General features: G+C 47.0%; 1 protein-coding gene across 1 annotated transcript in view; it reads right to left on the reverse strand.

Annotated features, from left to right (window-relative positions):
* Positions 1–7,389: 7,389 nt before the first annotated feature.
* The window catches only part of LOC147970541 (protein FAR1-RELATED SEQUENCE 5-like), a 74,034-nt gene continuing 62,067 nt past the window's right edge, over positions 7,390–19,356 (reverse strand). The window contains exons 6-7 of the mRNA XM_087523477.1: positions 7,842–7,997; positions 7,390–7,458 (exon numbers count right to left, since the gene is read on the reverse strand). Of these exons, the coding sequence (XP_087379603.1) occupies positions 7,390–7,458; positions 7,842–7,997 (225 nt within the window). The remainder of the gene's footprint in view (positions 7,459–7,841; positions 7,998–19,356) is intronic.

A 19,356-nucleotide genomic window follows, 5' to 3' on the forward strand; every position in this document is an offset into this window, starting at 1 on the left:
CGCGAACATGTACGTACATAATGTTCGATGTAGAGGCGTGCACGTGTCGTAGTAGAGGCATGCACGTGTCGTAGTAGAGGCGTGCACGTGTCGTAGTAGAGGCGCGCACGTAGCATGTACACATACGTACAGCGGCCAGGGTGCAAGAAAGAAAATACAGCCACGTACGTACATACGGGCGGGGTCTCGAATGCCTACTCGCACATGCGTACGGCCAGGGCTCATCTACATGGCTGGGTCAGAACGGAGAAGCTGCGCCATCATCATGTTCATGGGGAGGCAACGGAATGCGTCTTGTTCATCGGGACGCAACGGAACGCTGCTATTCATCGGGAGCCAACCGGCTTGGACGGAACAGCCGATGGAAACAAGGCCTGGCGTACCGCAGAACGGAGGAAACGGCCTTGTGTTCGACCGTCCATGGTCGAAACAGGATCCTGTTCATTGGGAGGGGTCTGGCGTACCGCAAAACGGAGGAAACGGACTACTGTTGGACCTCCTACGGTTGAAACGGGGTCCTGTTGACCAGGAGGGGTGTGGCGTACCGTAAAACGGAGGAAACGGACTTGTGTTGGAGCGCTACGGTCGAAACGGGGGTCCTGCTCATCAGGAGGGGTGTGGCGTACCACAAAACAGGACTCGACGGGATATTGTTCATCTCCACCGTCGACCTCCTCCAGCCTCCACGGGCTACTATTCATCCACCGTCGACCTCCTCCAGCCTCCACCTGCAACTGTTCATCCACGGGCTCCTATTCATCCAGCCTCCACCGGCTACTTTTCAACCAGCCCTCTCCACGGGGTCCTGTTCAACCACCCCTCCACGGGCTACTGTTCATCCAGCCCTCCACCGGCTACTGTTCAACCAGCCCTCCACCGACTACTGTTCAACTAGCCCTCCACGGGGTCCTGTTCATCCAAACCTCCACGGGGTCCTGCTCATCCACCGGCTCGATTGATCGGGGTACTGTTCGTCCAGCGACAACGGCCTCTACTACCAAGGGTTCCTGTTCATCCAACCCCTACCGGGAACTGTTCATCCAAACCCCCCAACAACGCTCACTGTTCATCCAGAGGCAGCATCGATCGGCTTCAGTTAGTAGCGGTAGCGAAGGAATTGCTCGATCGGGTTCAGTTAACAGCCATCGATTGACCGCTCGGGTTTAGTAACACGTAGCCTGCAGTGCAATCGCTCGGGTTCAGTTAGAGCCCAATGCCTCGCTCGGGTTCACTTAGAGCACAACGCCTCGCACACACGTGCGTACGTATGAGAGAAATGCACATCGCTCGGCCCCCAACCACCCACCGTACCGGGAACTCCCCGATATTTTCCGCGCCCTCGCTTCTACCACAGTTTTTTCCGTCATGGAAGGCCCAAAGAATGTCATGCAACTGCGTCTCCGGCCCGCCCAGGACGAAAAGCCCATTTTCTATCATGATTTTTTGTCGTAGAAGTAGGAGCCCACCAGATCTATGATGATACCAGGTTTTGTCACAATTATCATCATAGAAGTGTCATAAGTATGACAGAAAAAAATTCATTCAGCCCAAAATGTCATGGATGTGTCTTTTTTTTTAGTGCATGATAGCGGTGCTCTCCAACTGGTGCTTTTTAATAATAGGATGATGACTCAACATAAAAGTAAATAGATAGTCCCTTCGCAGAGGGAAGCAGGGATTTGTAGAGGTGCCAGAGCTCGAGTTTTGAAACAAAGATAAATAATATTTTGAGTGGCATACTTTCATTGTCAACATAACAACAAAGAGATCTCGATATCTTCCATGCTACACACATTATAGGCGGTTCCCAAATAAAATGGTAAAGTTTATACTCCCCCAACACCAACAAACATCAATCCATGGCTTGTCCGAAACAACGGGTGCCTCCAACTAACAACAATCCTGGGGGAGTTTTGTTTGCAATTATTTTAATTTAAGCATGGGACTGGGCACCCCGGTTACCAGCCATTTTCTCATGAATGATGAGTGGGGTCCACTCATCTTGAGAATAACCACCTAGCATGGAAGATATAGACAACCCTAGTTGATACATGAGCTATTCGAGCATACAAAACAGAATTTCATTTGAAGGTTTAGAGTTTGGTACATACAAATTTACTTGGAAAGGCGGGTAGATACCGCTTATAGGAAGGTATGGTGGACTCATATGGAATAACTTTGGGGTTTATGGAAGTGGATGCACAAGCAGTATTCCCGCTTAGTACGAGTGAAGGCTAGAAAAAGACTAGGAAGCGACCAACTAGAGAGCCACAACAGTCATGAACATGCATTAAAATTAATCAACACTGAGTGCAAGCATGAGTAGGGTATAATTAACCATGAACATAAATATCGTGAGGCTATGTTGATTTTGTTTCAACTACATGCGTGAACATGTGCCAAGTCAAGCCACTCGAGTCGTTCAAAGGAGGATACCACCCTAACATACCACATCACAACTATTTTAATAGCCTGTTGGCACACAAGGTAAACCATTATAAACTCCTAGCTAATTAAGCATGGCAAGAGCAACTATAATCTCTAATTGTCATTGCAAACATGTTTCATTCATAATAGGCTGAATCAGGAACGATGAACTACTCATATTTACAAAAACAAGATAGGTCAGGTTCATACCAGCTTCTCTCATCTCAATCGGTCCATCATATATCGTCATTATTGCCTTTCACTTGCACGGCCGAACCATGTGGATAATAATAACAGTGCACGTGCATTGGACTAAGAAGGAATCTGCAAGCATTTAATACAAGGGAGAAGACAAGGTAATATGGGCTCTTGGTTAGATCAACAATAATTCATATGAGAGCCACTCAACATTTTCATGATAGTCTTCTCCTCTCGACCCCCAAAGAACAAGAAAAGAAATAAAACTATTTACACGGGAAAGCTCCCAACAAGCAAAAGAAGAACAAGAAATCTTTTTTGGGTTTTCTTTTAGTTACTACTACTACAAGCATGGAAAGTAAAATAGCTAAAAGTTACAACTAATTTTTTGGTTTTTATTAAGGTTTTTCAAACACACAAGAAGAAGGCTTAGAAAATAAAATAAACTAGCATGGATAGTACAATGAAAAAGTATGAGCACCGATAACTAGAATGAGTGTGTGAACATGAATGTAATGTCGGTGAGAAATACATACTCCCCCAAGCTTAGGCTTTTGGCCTAAGTTGGTCTATGGCCACTGCTGGCCTGGCGGATATCCAAAGTTGTAGTTGGGGTCGTACTGAGATGCAGCAGCCACTGCCTGACGAGCTGCAGCTTGGAGGCGAGCTGCCTCCGTCCTCCTTTCATATTCGTTCCCTTCCTCCCTGGTTATAACATATCTCCTTTTTGCCTGAAAGTCAAAGAAAGTAGGAGCGGGGAGGGCAACATGGACAGTGTGCCATCTGTCAAAGATTAGTCGGTACTGGAGGAACTGTTCATTCCTCTCAAGAAACTGATGGCGAACCATAGCATCATAATCTAGGTAAGTAGGAGACAACTCCATATCATTTCCATGTATGGGTATATTAAGATAATTAGCTACACGAGTTGCATAAATTCCACCAAAGAAATCTCCACTTATACTGTTGTGATGCAACCTTCGTGCAACAATGGCCCCCAAGTTATATTGTTTATCACCTAATACCGCACTCTTGAGTACACTAAGATCTGGAACGCACATGTGACAAGCCTCATCTTTACCGTTAATGCATCTACCAATAAAGATAGCAAAATAATGTACGGAAGGGAAATGAATGCTCCCTATGGTAGCTTGTGTGATTTCTCTAGATTCCCCCGCAGTAATACTAGCAAGAACGTCTTTATATTCAGATTTGCGAGGTTCACTAACATTGCCCCACTGCGGGAGTTTACAAGCAATATTAAAATCTTCTAGGTCAATGGTATATGATTTATCATAAAGATCAAATAAAACAGTGTGAGAATTGCGCGAGGATGTAAATTTAAACCTTCTCAAAAAGGAATCAGTTAGGTAGCGGTACTGCCAGCACTTATCTGACACGAAGTCCTCAAGATCAGCATTACGCACATATGCGTCAACTTCATCCTTGATGCCTTCCTGGACCATAAACTCCTCTGACGGCCATTCACAAGGCCGCACTTGAGCTTCCCCTGGTGCTTCATCGTCCTACTCACGCATCGAAAGCCTTGGTCCTTGCTTCCTTGAGGAACCACCTTGGTACATTTTCCTAAACATTTTTCTTCCTCTGAAAAATTTCTGAAATTTTTAGTGACTCAAAATAAAAGTGAATCAAACTCAACAAGATTGATAGCAACTACTCCTACAAGTGCCTAGAGGACATATCATCCATTAAAACTACTTTTGACCACATAAATTTGACATGCAAGCTCAAGAACAGGGTCACCTAAGCAGCAAAAATTTGCAATAAATAAAGCACTAGAACAAAAACTAATTGGACCATTGGAGGAGTCACATACCGAAGAACAATCCCCCAAAGCAGTTTTGTGAATGGAGCTTTGAGCAACGAGATCGACAATGGCAGCAAGATGAGCTAGAACACGGGTTTAAGCTATGGGATGATTTTTTCTGGAGGAAGACAAAGTGTGTGGGTGCTGGAATAAGTGGAGGGGGTCCACGAGGTAGGGGGCGCGCCCCAGGGGGTGGGCGTGCCCTGGACCCTCGTGGCCAGGTGGTGTGGCCCCCAGGTGTGTTCTCAGTGCCAATAATTCTAAAATATTCTACAACAAATCATATATCATTTTCAGGACATTTGGAGAACTTTTATTTTTGGGGTATTTCTATTGCAAGGATAATTCAGAAAACAGACAGAAAATACTATTTTTGCTTTATTTAATCTAAATAACAAAAAGTAAAAGAAGGGTACAGATAGTTGTTCTTTCTAACTTCATCCATCTCATGCTCATCAAAAGGAATCCACTAACAAGGTTGATCAAGTCTTGTAACGAACTCTTTCCGAATAACATGAAACCAGACAATTTTCGAATAACACTAAGTAACCTCAACGGGGATATGCATGTCCCCAACAATAAGAATATCATTTCTTCTTGACAGTAGGAAGAGGGAATTCAAAACCTCCAATAGTGATTGTTGAAAATTTTCCAATAGAATTGATACTGTTAACTAGAGGTTGTTTCCTCGAAAAGTGTACCATATGCTCATTACCATTAACATGAAAAGTGACATTGCCTTTGTTGCAATCAATAACAGCCCCTGCAGTATTCAAAAAGGGTCTACCAAGGATAATCGACATACAGTCGTCCTCGGGAATATCAAGAATAACAAAGTCCACTAAAATAGTAACGTTTGCAACCACAACAAGCACATCCTCACAAATACCAACAGTTATAGCAGTTGATTCATCAGCCATTTGCAAAGATATTTCAGTAGGTGTCAACTTATTCAAATCAAGTCTATGATATAAAGAGAGAGGCATAACACTAACACCAGCTCCAAGATCACATAAAGCAGTTTTAACATAGTTTCTTTTAATGGAGCATGGTATAGTTGGTACTCCTGGATCTCCTAGATTCTTTGGTATTCCAAGCATGGTGCAAATTTCAGCTTCCGGTATCTTTCTTTTACTTGTAACAATATCTTTCATATACTTAGCATAAGGATTCATTTTAAGCATATGAGTCAAACGCATATGCAAAAAGACAGGTCTAATCATTTCAGCAAAGCACTCAAAATCCTCATCATCCTTTTTCCTGGATGGTTTAGGAGGGAAAGGCATGGGTTTCTGAACCCATGGTTCTCTTTCTTTACCGTGCTTCCTAGCAACAAAGTCTCTCTTATCATAATGTTGATTCTTTGATGGTGGGTTATCAAGATCAACAACAGGTTCAATCTCTACATCATTGTTATTGCTACGTTGAGCATCAACATGAACATCATCATTAACATTATCACTAGGTTCATGTTCATTACTAGATTGTGTTTCAGCATCAGAAATTAGAAATATCATTGGGATTCTCAGGTGTGTCAACAACAGGTTCACTAGAATCATCCAAAGTCCTATCATTTTTATTTTTCATCTTTTTAGAAGGACTAGGTGCATCAACATTTGTTCTCTAAGAATCTTGCTCAACTCTCTTAGGGTGGCCCTCGGGATACAGAGGTTCCTGAGTCATTTTACCCCCTCTAGTCACAACTCTAACAGCATTATCATTTTTCTTATTATTTAATTCATTGAGAAAATCATCTTGTGCTTTAAGCACTTGTTCTACTTGAGTGGTGTTGGGGATATAGCTACCATGTATGACCCGCCCAGGAGGGGCCGGGTCAACCCCAATGGCGGGTTACGAGAAGAAGCCCAGTAAACGTTCAAGGTGATAGTTTATTAAGACTTGTAGAAGGCCTAAGCCCAGAGGTGGCTTAAGGCCCAATATTGTAAACCGCCATATGTAAAGAAAGACTTGTAAAGAAAGGCATGTAAAAGAAGCCACCGAGCCGGATACATTTTATGTGCCGGCTGGGACTCTCTAGGCCGCCAGGCATCAACCCGTATATATAAGGGGACGACCCGGCGGTGGCTTAGGACAAGAAACAACAGATTGATAGCCAAGCAAGCGGATTCGCTCCTTGGTCATCGAAACCTAGCAATACAACATCAACTGGACTAGGCCTGACCTTCACCATAAGGGGCCGAACTAGTATAAACCTCTCGTGTCCTTTGTCCCGATTAACCCCTTTAAGCTTCCTTGTTGTGATGGCCCTACGACTAAGTCCTTTCGCTAGGACATCTGCCATGACAATTCCACGAAAGTATCAACCTACATTATAAAGTCTACAGATCATTCAGGTTCATTATCTGAAGACTTGGGGGCTGGCAGAGTATAAGTGAACCGGAGAACATACCTCATATTGTAGCTGCAATTGTTTAACCATCTCGATTTCTGAGTCATGGCTGGAGTGCACATGACTGAGATAGCCGGATAGCACATCATTGACATTCAGGTGAGCACAATGGGAGATATCAAAACACACTTTCTGTCTCTCCAAAGCTTCTTGCTTAGCAGTATGCCGAGCTAATATGGTGGGGGTCCCCGATTCAACAAACCGGCAACCAGTAATCAACACGTCAGTATCAGAAGTTGTTGGCGGGTTAGCTAAACTAGATGGTTCGGTGATAGTCGGATTAAGGGTGATCTCATCGGCTGACAACTCAGGAGGATCCAATTGAGTATGAACAGTCGGGTCTTCAGGTGCTTTAGTTTCAGAGGGAGGAGTCGGCATGGCCGGTTCAGTGCAGGAACCTTCGGGTGTTCTGACAGTTTAATCACCTTGGCCTTCTTGGATTTGGCTTGGCCGCTAAGAAAGGTTTTATGTGACAGTTAGTATAAGGATGCAGTTTTTAAGGATACAGAGGAAAGATAATTTTTCCTTACCCAGGGGTGGTCTTGAAAGCCAGAAATTGAGTCTGAGATGAGTCGCCAGAAGAGCGAGAAACCTCCTGCAAAGGCAAAATAAAGTTAGTAATTCAAGGGAATAGATCCATTAATGAAAGCAAAAGACAAAGAGGAAAGAAACCTCATTCTGGCGTTTTCGAGGAGTTTGTTGTAAAACGTAAGGCGGTTCATCGTAGTCATTATTCCGGGCCTGACGGTGGCTCTCATGTTGCTACTTTTTCAAAAGAAAATGAGGGTCCAAATAAGCCAAAGGGTGCGAAAACATTACTTTCTGGGTTACCAGTCGAAGTTTTTGTCTTGGCAAATGGGCTGAGTCAGAGGAAATAGTTACCTCTTCTCCTACGGCCTGGCTGGCCCCCGTGTCATCCTGGCAATAGTCAGTGTCAATAAGGTTATAAAAAAACTGGCCAAGGGAGTCAAGGGCTACCTTCGACTCAGTAACATCATCAAGCTTTAACAGGTCCGAAGCAGTGCTCCTCTTCTTGTTGGACCTCCGGGTCGTCTTCCTGGCGGCTATGGCAGCGGCTCTAGCCTTCTTGGCAGCTTCATGGTCATACTTGGCCTTCCAGAAGTCGGATTTGGCCTGTAAACAAATAAACATGATAAAAGGTCATGCAAGTATTTAAAACTACTGAGGAAAACACAAAAAGAGAAAGAATTTAGGGGTTTTTCACCTCTGGTGTCGGGTTAAGTTTGCAGAAGGGGTTTAACCCAACCTTCCTACAGTCTTCATATTTGCCGTTCACAAGGATGGTTGACATTGCAACAATGTCTTCTTCAGTTAGTTGTATAGAGCTGTGACGCAGAGAGTCATCTGGGCCTCCGCCATATTCAAACATCAATTTGGATCGGTGACTTAGAGGGATGACCCGCCACGAGATCCAACAACGGATCAAGTCAACTCCGGTTAAGCCATTCCCCAATAAGGCATTAATCCTTTTAATAGATGGAATAAGCTTCTTGCATTCAGCAGTAGTAGGCTTATCAGGGAGCACAAACTTGGAATCCAGACGATCCGGGCGAAACCCGGCAGTGGTTTTTCATTGGCTGGTGATGTATCTTGGCAATAGAACCAGGTCTGATTCCAATCTTTGGGATGACTCGGTAATACTATTAAGGGAAAGACGGTGCCCTGTCGGCGCTGAATGGAGATTCCACCGAGTTCCAAGCTAGGGCCATTGGTACACTCATTCTGGCGGTTCAAATAAAAGTACTCTGTGAAGAGTTCCACAGTCAGCTCTTCTTGAAGATACACCTCACAAAGAACTTGAAAATTGCAGATGTTGGATATGGAATTGGGTCCAAGATCTTGAGGGTGAAGTTTGAAAAAATGAAGAATGTCTCTGAAGAACTTTGAGTCGGGTGGTGAAAAACCCCGATTCATATGGTCAGTGAAGACAATAACTTCACCATCTTTGGGATTAGGCCGTTCCTCATCCGGGTTAGGAGCACGATAAGACATAATGTTTTTATCTGGCAAAAATCCAATGGTGACAAACTCTTTCAAGTTATCTTCAGTTACTATGGAGGGGACCCAGTTGCAGACTATTGGTGCTTTTGACGGCATGATGAGCAAAGGACAAACTGAAAGGAAAGCAATATGACGGTTCAATTCAATGGTGAAATAGAAGTTAAATGATAATGACAGAAATGAGTAATGGCGGCTTAAGTAAGGGCTAATGACATATAAAGGGTAAGTGAGCCGGCGTGATAAGCCGCCGTGACTAAAGACATTCGAAGGAAGCCAGAAATAGAATTGGCTAAGTGTTGAGACAAACAGATTTCCCAAGCTATTGCTATTATTCTGAATCAAAATGGGTCAGAAAAGAAAAATAAATTCAGACCTACAGAACGAACACGGAGAAGTTCATCAGCTCTAAGAAGGTATCTGTGCAAAGGAAAAGGATCTGCTAGCATCTAAAATGGGTGTAAAACTACTACCGCATAAGTTCTACTTTTCTTCTGGATTAAAAGAGGGTGGAGAAGAAACTACAAGGAGGTCTGTGATGAACGGCGAAGAACGTCGATGAACTCGTAACCCTAAACAGATCTAAGGGCGCGGAAAGGTAGGAACTTACGAATGCAGAGCTTTTGCGAAGGGTCGCCGCGGTTCTCGGGACGAGCTCAGGGTGATGCAGCGGCCGACGTTGAGGGCGACGGTGAGCGCTATGGCGACAGCGGAGCTCGAGAGGCAGAGAGGTGGCGAGAAGATGGAAGGAAGAAGAAGAAAGGGGAAGGACCGACCGAGCCTATTTATAAGGGGATAAGTGAACAGGCAGGCGCGAAAATTGAGGAAGACCAGAATAATGATTATCCAGCTAAATGGACGCCTCCATTCTCGGAAGACATTAAAAGATAAAGATCCGTTGAAGATGATGTCATAGTAGGCTTTTGTGTTTTCAGGAGATGACTTCATGGCGGGTTACAGAGTTTTTATAGAGAGAGGGAGATGGATTTCGTCTAAGTGTTGAAGATTGACAAAGAACAAAGTTCAAGTCAACCTGGGGCCTAATGTTGGGGATATAGCTACCAGGTATGACCCGCCCAGGAGGGGCCGGGTCAACCCCAATGGCGGGTTACGAGAAGAAGCCCAGTAAACGTTCAAGGTGATAGTTTATTAAGACTTGTAGAAGGCCTATGCCCAGAGGCGGCTTAAGGCCCAATATTGTAAACCGCCATATGTAAAGAAAGACTTGTAAAAAAGGCATATAAAAGAAGTCACCGAGCCGGATACGTTTTATGAGCCGGCCAGGACTCTGTAGGCCGCCAGGCGTCAACCCGTATATATAAGGGGATGACCCGGCGGCGGCTTAGGACAAGAAACAACAGATCGATAGCCAAGCAAGGGGATTCGCTCCTTGGTCATCGAAACCTAGCAATACAACATGAACTGGACTAGGCCTTACCTTCACCGTAAGGGGCCGAACCAGTATAAACCTCTCGTGTCCTTTGTCCCGATTAACCCCTTTAAGCTTCCTTGTTGCGATGGCCCTACGACTAAGTCCTTTCGCTAGGACATCTGCCGTAAAATTCCATGACAAGTGGTAACCATAGAAGCATGTTTACTAATAAGTTTAAGTTCACCTTTAACTCTAGACATATAATCACTCAAGTGTTCAATCATATAAGCATTATTTTTCAATTGTCTACCAACATAAGCATTGAAGTTTTCTTGTTTAACAATAAAATTATCAAACTCATCCAAGCATTGGCTAGCAAACTTAGTAGATGGGAATTCACCTTTATCAAATCTATAGAGAGAATTTACCTTTACTACCTGTGTCGGGTTATCAAGACCATGTATTTCTTCAATAGGTGGTAAATTCTTAACATCTTCGGCTTTAATACCCTTTTCTTTCATAGATTTCTTTGCCTCTTGCATATCTTCAGGACTGAGAAATAGAATACCCCTTTTCTTCGGAGTTGGCTTAGGAGTTGGATCAGGAAGTGTCCAATCATTATCATTACTCAACATATTATTCAATAGCAATTCAGCTTGATCAACAGTTCTTTCCCTGAAAACACAACCAGCACAAATATCCAGGTGGTCTCTCGAAGCATCGGTTAGTGCATTATAAAAGATATTAGGTATTTCATTTTTCTTGAAAGGATGATCGGGCAAAGCATTTAGTAGTCGGAGAAGCCTCCCCCAAGCTTGTGGGAGACTCTCTTCTTCAATTTGCACAAAATTATATATTTCCCTTAAGGTAGCTTGTTTCTTATGAGCGGGGAAATATTTAGCAGAGAAGTAATAAATCATATCCTAGGGACTACGCACACAACCAGGATCAAGAATAAACCATGTTTTAGCATCACCCTTTAATGAGAGCAGAAATAACTTAAGGATATAGTAGTAACGAATTTTTTCCTCATTATTGAATAGGGTGGCTATATTATTTAATTTAGTAAGATGTGCCACAACAGTTTCAGATTCATAGACATAAAAAGGATCGAATTTAACCAAAGTAATTAACTCAGGATCGACAGAGAAATCATAATCCTTATCAGAAATACAGATAGGTGAAGTAGAAAAAGCAGGGTCATATTTCATTCTAGCATTCAAAGATTTTTCTTTCATCTTAGCCAACATTTTCTTAAGATCATATCTATCTTTGCAAGCTAAAAGATCTCTAGCAGTTTCTTCATCCATAACATAACTGAGGGAGTCCTGGATTAGGGGGTGTCCGGATAGCCGGACTATACCTTTGGCCGGACTCCTGGACTATGAAGATACAAGATTGAAGACTTCGTCCCGTGTCCGGAAGGGACTTTCCTTGGCGTGGAAGGCAAGCTTGGTGATACGGATATGTAGATCTCCTACCATTGTAACCGACTCTGTGTAACCCTAGCCCTCTCCGGTGTCTATATAAACCGAAGGGTTTTAGTCCGTAGGACGAACAACAATCATACCATAGGCTAGCTTCTAGGGTTTAGCCTCTCTGATCTCGTGGTAGATCTACTCTTGTACTACCCATATCATCAATATTAATCAAGCAGGACGTAGGGTTTTACCTCCATCAAGAGGGCCCGAACCTGGGTAAAACATTGTGTCCCCTGCCTCCTGTTACCATCCGCCTAGACGCACAGTTCGGGACCCCCTACCCGAGATCCGCCGGTTTTGACACCGACATTGGTGCTTTCATTGAGAGTTCCTCTGTGTCGTCACTTTTAGGCCCGATGGCTTCTCCGGTCATCAACAGCGATGCGATCCAGGGTGAGACTTTTCTCCCCGGACAGATCTTCGTATTCGGCGGCTTTGCACTGCGGGCCAATTCGCTTGGTCATCTGGAGCAGATCGAAAGCTACGCCCCTGGCCATCAGGTCAGATTTGGAAGTTTCAACTACACGGTCGACATCCGCGGAGACTTGATCTTCAACGGATTCGAGCCACAGCCGAGCGCGCCGCACTGTCACGATGGGCATGATCCAGCTCTGCCGCCGAACAGCGCCCTGGAGGCCGCACCCGCACCAGCTCTGACCCTTAATTCGGAGCCAACTGCGCTAATCAAGGATGGGTAGTTGGACACCGCCTCGGGGGCTGCAATCTCTACGGCGATCGAGCCGAACACCAGCCCTATTCTCTGCGAAGCCTGTGACTCCAAGGAGCCGAACTCCTCTCCAAACTCCGAGCCCTCCGCGCCCCTACCGATCGAACCCGATTGGGTGCAGATCATGGAGTTCACCGCCGCAGACATCTTTCAGCACTCGCCCTTCGGCGATATTCTGAATTCACTAAAGTCTCTCTCTTTATCAGGAGAGCCTTGGCCGGACTATGGTCAGCAAGGTTGGGATGCGGATGATGAAGAAATTCAAAGCCCATCCACCACCCACTTCGTAGCCACTATCGATAATTCAAACAATGTGCTCGACTTCAACTCCAAAGACATCGACGGTATGGACGACGATGTAGGAGATGAACATGAACCAACGCCTATAAGGCACTGGACAGCCACCTCATCTCATGATGTATACATGGTGGACACACCCAAAGGAAGCGACGACGAGGAACACGGGGATGCAATGAGGGATCGTTCACCCGAAAAGCAATCAAAGTGGCGACGTAAGCGCCGCTCCAAGCCCCGCCTCGACAGAGACAGTAGCCATACAGACCCAGCCATAGAGCAGGACGAGCCGGCGGACGACAAACATGCCTTCGAGCAACCGTCCGAACAGGGCAACTTGGATAAACAAACCGAACACCCCGTCCCTGGCGAAAACGACAGTCCGGACGACCTTATGCTGGAAAAAGCAGAAGCGGAAGCTCAAAACTGCGGAAGATGCACTCAGAATCAGATGGAGCAAAATACACAGCACCGCAGAAAAATATGGCGGCAGTCGCCGCACAAAAAGGAATCCAAAGAGAAAGCTACTGCCTGAATTTGACAAGGAGGCCTTAGAGCCCTCGCATTCAAAAAGTAGGAAAGCCACCCGGTCGGATAGACGACCGCATGGCCAGCATGGAGCGGCAAGCGGCGCCGCACACAAGTCGGCACGCGATCCACCAAAGGATCCGCATCAAAAAGATGGCCCAGCCAGATCTATCTACAGGCCAAGAAAGCAAGCTCTAGTAAGCAATGCAACACAACAAATATCCGAACATCACGGCACACCCAAATACAGGGGTGCCGCCCACCCCCTATGTTTCACCGATGAGGTGCTGGACCATGAGTTTCCAGCGGGATTCAAGCCCATAAACATAGAGGCGTACAATGGAACAACAGACCCTGGGGTCTGGATCGAGGATTATATCCTCCACATACACATGGCCAGAGGAGATGACCTCCATGCCATAAAATACTTACCCCTCAAGCTTAAAGGGCCAGCCCGGCATTGGCTCAAAAGCCTTCCCGAAAACACCATTGGAAGTTGGGAAGAGCTTGAGGATGCTTTCCGGGCAAATTTTCAAGGGACCTATGTCCGCCCTCCGGATGCAGACGATCTCAGTCACATAACTCAGCAGCCCAGAGAGTCAGCCCAGAAATTCTGGAACAGATTTCTTACTAAAAAGAATCAGATAGTCGACTGCCGGACGCCGAAGCCCTAGCAGCTTTTAAGCATAATGTTCGAGACAAATGGCTCGCCAGACACCTCGGCCAAGAAAAGCCAAGAACAATGGCCGCATTAACAGGCCTCATGACCCTCTTTTGTGCAGGAGAGGACAGCTGGTTGGCAAGATGTAGCACCAGCAACCCAAGTACATCCGAAGTTAGGGATGGAAACGGAAAACCCCGACGCAGCAAGGACCAGTGCCGGAATAAGAGAAACAGCCCAAAGAGCACGGCGGTCAACACCGGATTCAAAAGCTCGCAGCAGAATCAGAGAAAGCCGCCCATCAAGGATAACGGGGATGAGCTATCCAACTTAAACAAAATCTTGGACAAGATATGTCAAATACACAGTACTCCCGGGAAGCCTGCGACCCATACCCACAGAGACTGTTGGGTTTTCATGCAATCCGGCAAACTCAACGCCGAACACAAGGGGCTCGACACACCAAGTGAGGACGATGACGAACCCCACAAGTAGAGCACCAGGAAACACAAGGATTTCCCACAAGAAGTCAAAACAGTAAACTTACTTCACATGACGAATAGAATGGCGCCAACAGAGATACGCACCATACGGCCTATCCCAAAGGAATCTCGCCAATGGTTGTTAAAACCGATCACCTTCGACCATCAGGATTACTCTAGAAGTATCCGGAACGTAGGCTGGACTGCCTTGGCATTAGATCCAATAATCGGCGGACTCCACTTTACAAATGTCCTGATGGACGGCGGCAATGGTCTAAACCTGTTATACCAGGACACAATCCGCAACATGGGGATAGACCCAACAAAAATACGCCATAGCAAAACCTCCTTTCAAGGGGTCACGCCAAGCCCGGATGCCCGTTGTATGGGTTCTCTCCGGCTAGAAGTTATGTTCGGCTCCCCCGATAACTTCCGTCGCGAACAGCTAACTTTCCACATCGCCCCATTCTCAAGTAGCTATCAAGCAATGCTGGGGCGCGAAGCTTTCGCCCGCTTTAATGCAATACCGCATTATGCATCTCTTACGCTTAAGATGCCCGGTCCACGAGGCATCATCTCATTAAAGGGAAAACATTGAGTGTTCCTTCTGCGTGAAAGACAGTGCGGCTGCCTCGATAGCCCCACAATAAAGCGGCTTCACCAGCCAAAGCACCTAAACAGGTCGTCAAGACCACGGACACGGCTAGACGAGTCCGGCATAAACATACAATTGATAAAGGCTTAATAGTCGTATACCCCTGTACTAGGGGCTCCGCGCATATAAAACAAGAGACAATAAAGGTCAATTTTACCCATTTCAATTTATACTTTGTTTATTTAATATAACTCATGTTCGGCACGATCTTTCTTTACCTAAGTTCCTCTCTTTTACAGATGAACACCATGCTACGCCCGTCCAGGATACGGCACAACGGAGACATAGGCGCAGACGTGCAGCAGGGACCCATTCCAAGGATTCTTTTCAGATTAAGACCCTGTGTAAACCTTTTTTACTGTCTCTTGTTGATACACATCCCCTGGTTTCTTGGTATAACCAAGGAGGAGGATGGCGTTTTGGCCTGTGGCCACGTCAGAGTTTTGCGCGTACCTGGACACTAGGGGCTTATTACTAAGGGCGTTATCCCACCCGCCCTCATAAAGACCGAATACCTTAGGGAGTGCTCAGCGTCGCGAGTTTGGCCTTATATGCATCAGCTCCGAATCATGTCTTTGGTCAAATGTTGGGTTTGCCCAGCTCCTGTGTTTTGCTGCCTTACGTTCCGCTCTATCGGCTAAGGCGGCGCCAGGAGAACTACTGCGATTGTGCCCCGGTTCGGCCAGGCGAGCACCTCATTAGAGAAAGCCGAAAACTGACTGTCATGATATAGCGTGAGACTGGTCAACCACTCGATGACTTACCGGAATCTTTAGGATTCCTCTGCATTAACGAAGGGCCGTTTCCCGGCCAGGCACATACGCGTCCCGAGTTCGGGCGAGCGCAGGTGCCACCAGGGGCTATATAAGTAGCCTCACTGTCAAACTCCTATGGCTAAGTGAAAGTGATAAAGCATCATAGTCCGATTGCCTAGTTCGCTGCGCTATCACCTCCTTTGTAGGACCAAGACGTTGGATCAACTGTGAAAATGCGCCTTCTGCGAACACCCCCGCATTATATGCGTGGGGGCTGAAGCCGACGACTGCCATCTTTCAGATTATATATACATATATGTTAACGGCCGCACAGGAGGTGTTATAATACTTGCAGGCACAAGTATAAAAAAGTTTCTACAATTTATCACAATATTTTTTTACAATAATATATGCTATTCGAATATAGTATCCTTCGAGCACTGCGTCTCTATTAAACAAGCGCCTTGCAGAACTTCCTGAAAATAGTGCTCGGCAGGTACTCGGCTTCCACCCGAGTCTGGGGATGCAACAGCGGTGGCTTCCATTTCCGCCCAGTATGTCTTGACATGGGCAAGAGCCATCCGCGCACCCTCTATGCACGCTGACCTCTTCATCGCATTGATATGCGGCGCCGCACCAAGGAACTGCTGCACCAAGTTGAAATAACTTGTCGGCTCTGGCCTCTCTGGCCACAGATAACTCATGACATACTTCATGGCGAGTCCAGACAACCTATTTAGCTCAGCCCATTCGGCCAAACGATCGGCTAATGACAGTGGACGCTCTGGATTGTGGAACTGCGACCAAAAGAGCTTTTCCACTTCGCGATCTTCTTGATCTCGGAAGTGTTCAGCCGCATCTGCGGCACTCGCCGCCAAATCCAGATAGGTGTCCGCCGTACTCCACATCCGGCCCAACGGAGCATGTTTAGGATCACAGAACTTCCTCCGCAGCATAAAGGGCTTTCTAGCCGCGATCTCTCCGGTCTGACGCAGCTCCTCCTTCATAGCTCTCATCGCAGAGCGAGCATCCTTGGCATTGGCAACGGCCTTCTCCAAGTCCGTCTGTTCCGCCTGATCTTCTTTTTCAAGAAGCTTGCAACGGTCAGCAGCGCCCTTCAGCTTCACAGCCATCTCGGCCATTTCCTTCTTGCTTCGGCAGTGAGCATCCTGTTCGGCTTTCAGCTCTTCAATTGCCTTTCCGGTAGCCGCATCACTTTTCCTGGCTTGCTCTTTGGCTCGGGCCAGTTCCGCCCGAAGATTCTCCATGGCATCAGCACCATCTGCATCAAGCGCACACATTGTAAGATACTGGCATAAAGCTCCTCCTTACCAGGCGTCTACGGAGGAATTGCATACCTTGTGCCTCATCAAGCCGCTTGTTGACAAGCGCGATGTCGGCATCTGCCACGTCAAGTTACCGCTTTAGTTCGGCAAATTTATCAGTCCGGCTGGCCACCGGACACTTCACCACCTACGTATGAAGGCGGCATATTAGACCTGGGATTATGATCCTCCGCGCGCCGTCACTTTTGACAACGCACAGAGTCTCAGGGGCTACTATCTACACAGGGCGCATCTTATTTATGCGCAACTGTCCAAAAAGGGTACATTATTTCGCGTACCTCAAAACCTGTCAGTAAACTCCTGACGGCCTCGTGCAATCCGCTCTCCACGGATGAAATCCTCTCAATCACCGTACCCATCAATGCACAGTGCTCCTCTGAGATAGATGCTCGCCCTAGCAGATCCTTCAGCTCCTCCGACCGCGCACCAGACGGTGCCGGACTCGTCCGATGGCCCTTTTCGAAGGCCGGACGCAGAGGGCTTTGGGGGGCCATATGACTACCTTCCGGCCCTGCCGGATTCGGAGAAACCCTCCGCGACAATACCTCAGGGTTGCCCGCCTCACAAGGCGGTACGGCAGGGGGAGGCGTTCCGCTCTCCATCATCTCCGGAAGAAGATCCCCCGAAGACGAGCTCTGCTGAGAAGGTCTAAGGTCTGAGCTACAAGGTAAAATTCCGATTACTTTTCTCAGATATAAAGCAAGGATTTCTCTCGTTTCTTAAAAATAAAACTCCTCTCTACTTATGGCTCGGTGGAGGGCTGATCCCCTTGAGGGCATAATTCGCCGAAGTATCCCCCGGTGTAGGACCCTCTGACGAAGATTTCTTCCCCCGCTTTGAGGCCATGGTCTCTGGGTCGTCAGAGGCGGTCCTCTTCTTCCCCTGAGGAGAGGAATTTTTGATTCCTCCCTTCCGGACAACCTTCTTTGAGGAGGTTGTAGCTTCCTTGTCCCCTCCCTCGCTTTCCTCCGAAGGCACAACCTCCAACATCCTGACTAGCACGGGACCCGGCGTGGTCTCGGGGAGGGGGGCCGGACACCTGATTAGCTTTGCTTTCGCTATCCACTCCTGTTTGAAGGACAACTCTTTTAGGGGCAATTTTATGATAAATATACGGATAGCGAGTCCGGGCACAAGGCTACTTACTTGAGTATCCGGACGATTGCAGCTCAGACCTGCGTCCTCCGTAGAATCCGGACACACTACTTGTGGTCCGAAGAACAATTTGTACATCTCCATGGGCGTCATGCCAAGAAAATGTTGGACAACTCGTGGTCCCTCCGGGTTGAACTCCCACAGGCGAAGGGGGCGACGTTTGCAGGGCAGAACTCGGCGAATTAACATAACATGCGTCACCACGACCAGACTGATGTCTCTTTCTAGGAGATCTCGGATGCGGCCCTGCAACAGGGGCACGTCCTTTGCCGGCCCCCAGTCCAGCCCCTTATTGACCCATGACGCCAGTCATGGCGGGGGACCCGAGCGGAAAGCAGGCAGTGCCACCCACTTGGTGCTCCTGGGAGCTGTGATATAAAACCACTCTCGTTGCCATAAGCTGGACCCTCCTTGAAAAGAGCCCTCGGGCCATGGAGCACCAGCATTCTTGCTTATAAAAGCACCTCCGCACTCCACGTGTCGTCCCTCGATCATCTTCGGCTCTACTTTGAAGGTCTTGAGCCATAGTCCGAAGTGAGGAGTAATACGGAGGAAGGCTTCACACACGACGATGAATGAGGAAATATGGAGGATGGACTCCGGAGCTAAGTCGTGAAATTCCAGCCCATAATAAAACATGAGCCCCCTCACGAAGGGATCCGTCGGGAAGTCTAGCCCCCGAAGGAAGTGAGACATGAACACCACACTCTCACCAGGCTTGGGAGTGGGAATGACCTGCCCTTGAGTAGGCAGCCTATGCGAGATTTCGCCGGTCAAGAACCTGGCCCCTCTCAACTTCAACATGTCCTCCTCCATGACGGAGGAGGGCATCCATCGGCCTCGAAGGTCGGAACCGGACATTGTCGAAGGTCCGAAGCGCCTAAAATCTGGAGCCTTGGGTGTTGGAACTCGAGACGAAGGGCGAACTCGTTTGAGATTGAAAGAAAGGAGTAAGGCCTTGGTCTCTTTATAAGAGGTTGAATACCAAGGGCCTTCCCCGTGACCGTTTGGGACTCGC

Source organism: Triticum urartu, chromosome 5A (genome assembly GCF_056163025.1).
Source record: "Triticum urartu cultivar PI428250 chromosome 5A, HENAU_Tu73, whole genome shotgun sequence".
In the NCBI taxonomy this organism is placed as follows: domain Eukaryota; kingdom Viridiplantae; phylum Streptophyta; class Magnoliopsida; order Poales; family Poaceae; genus Triticum; species Triticum urartu.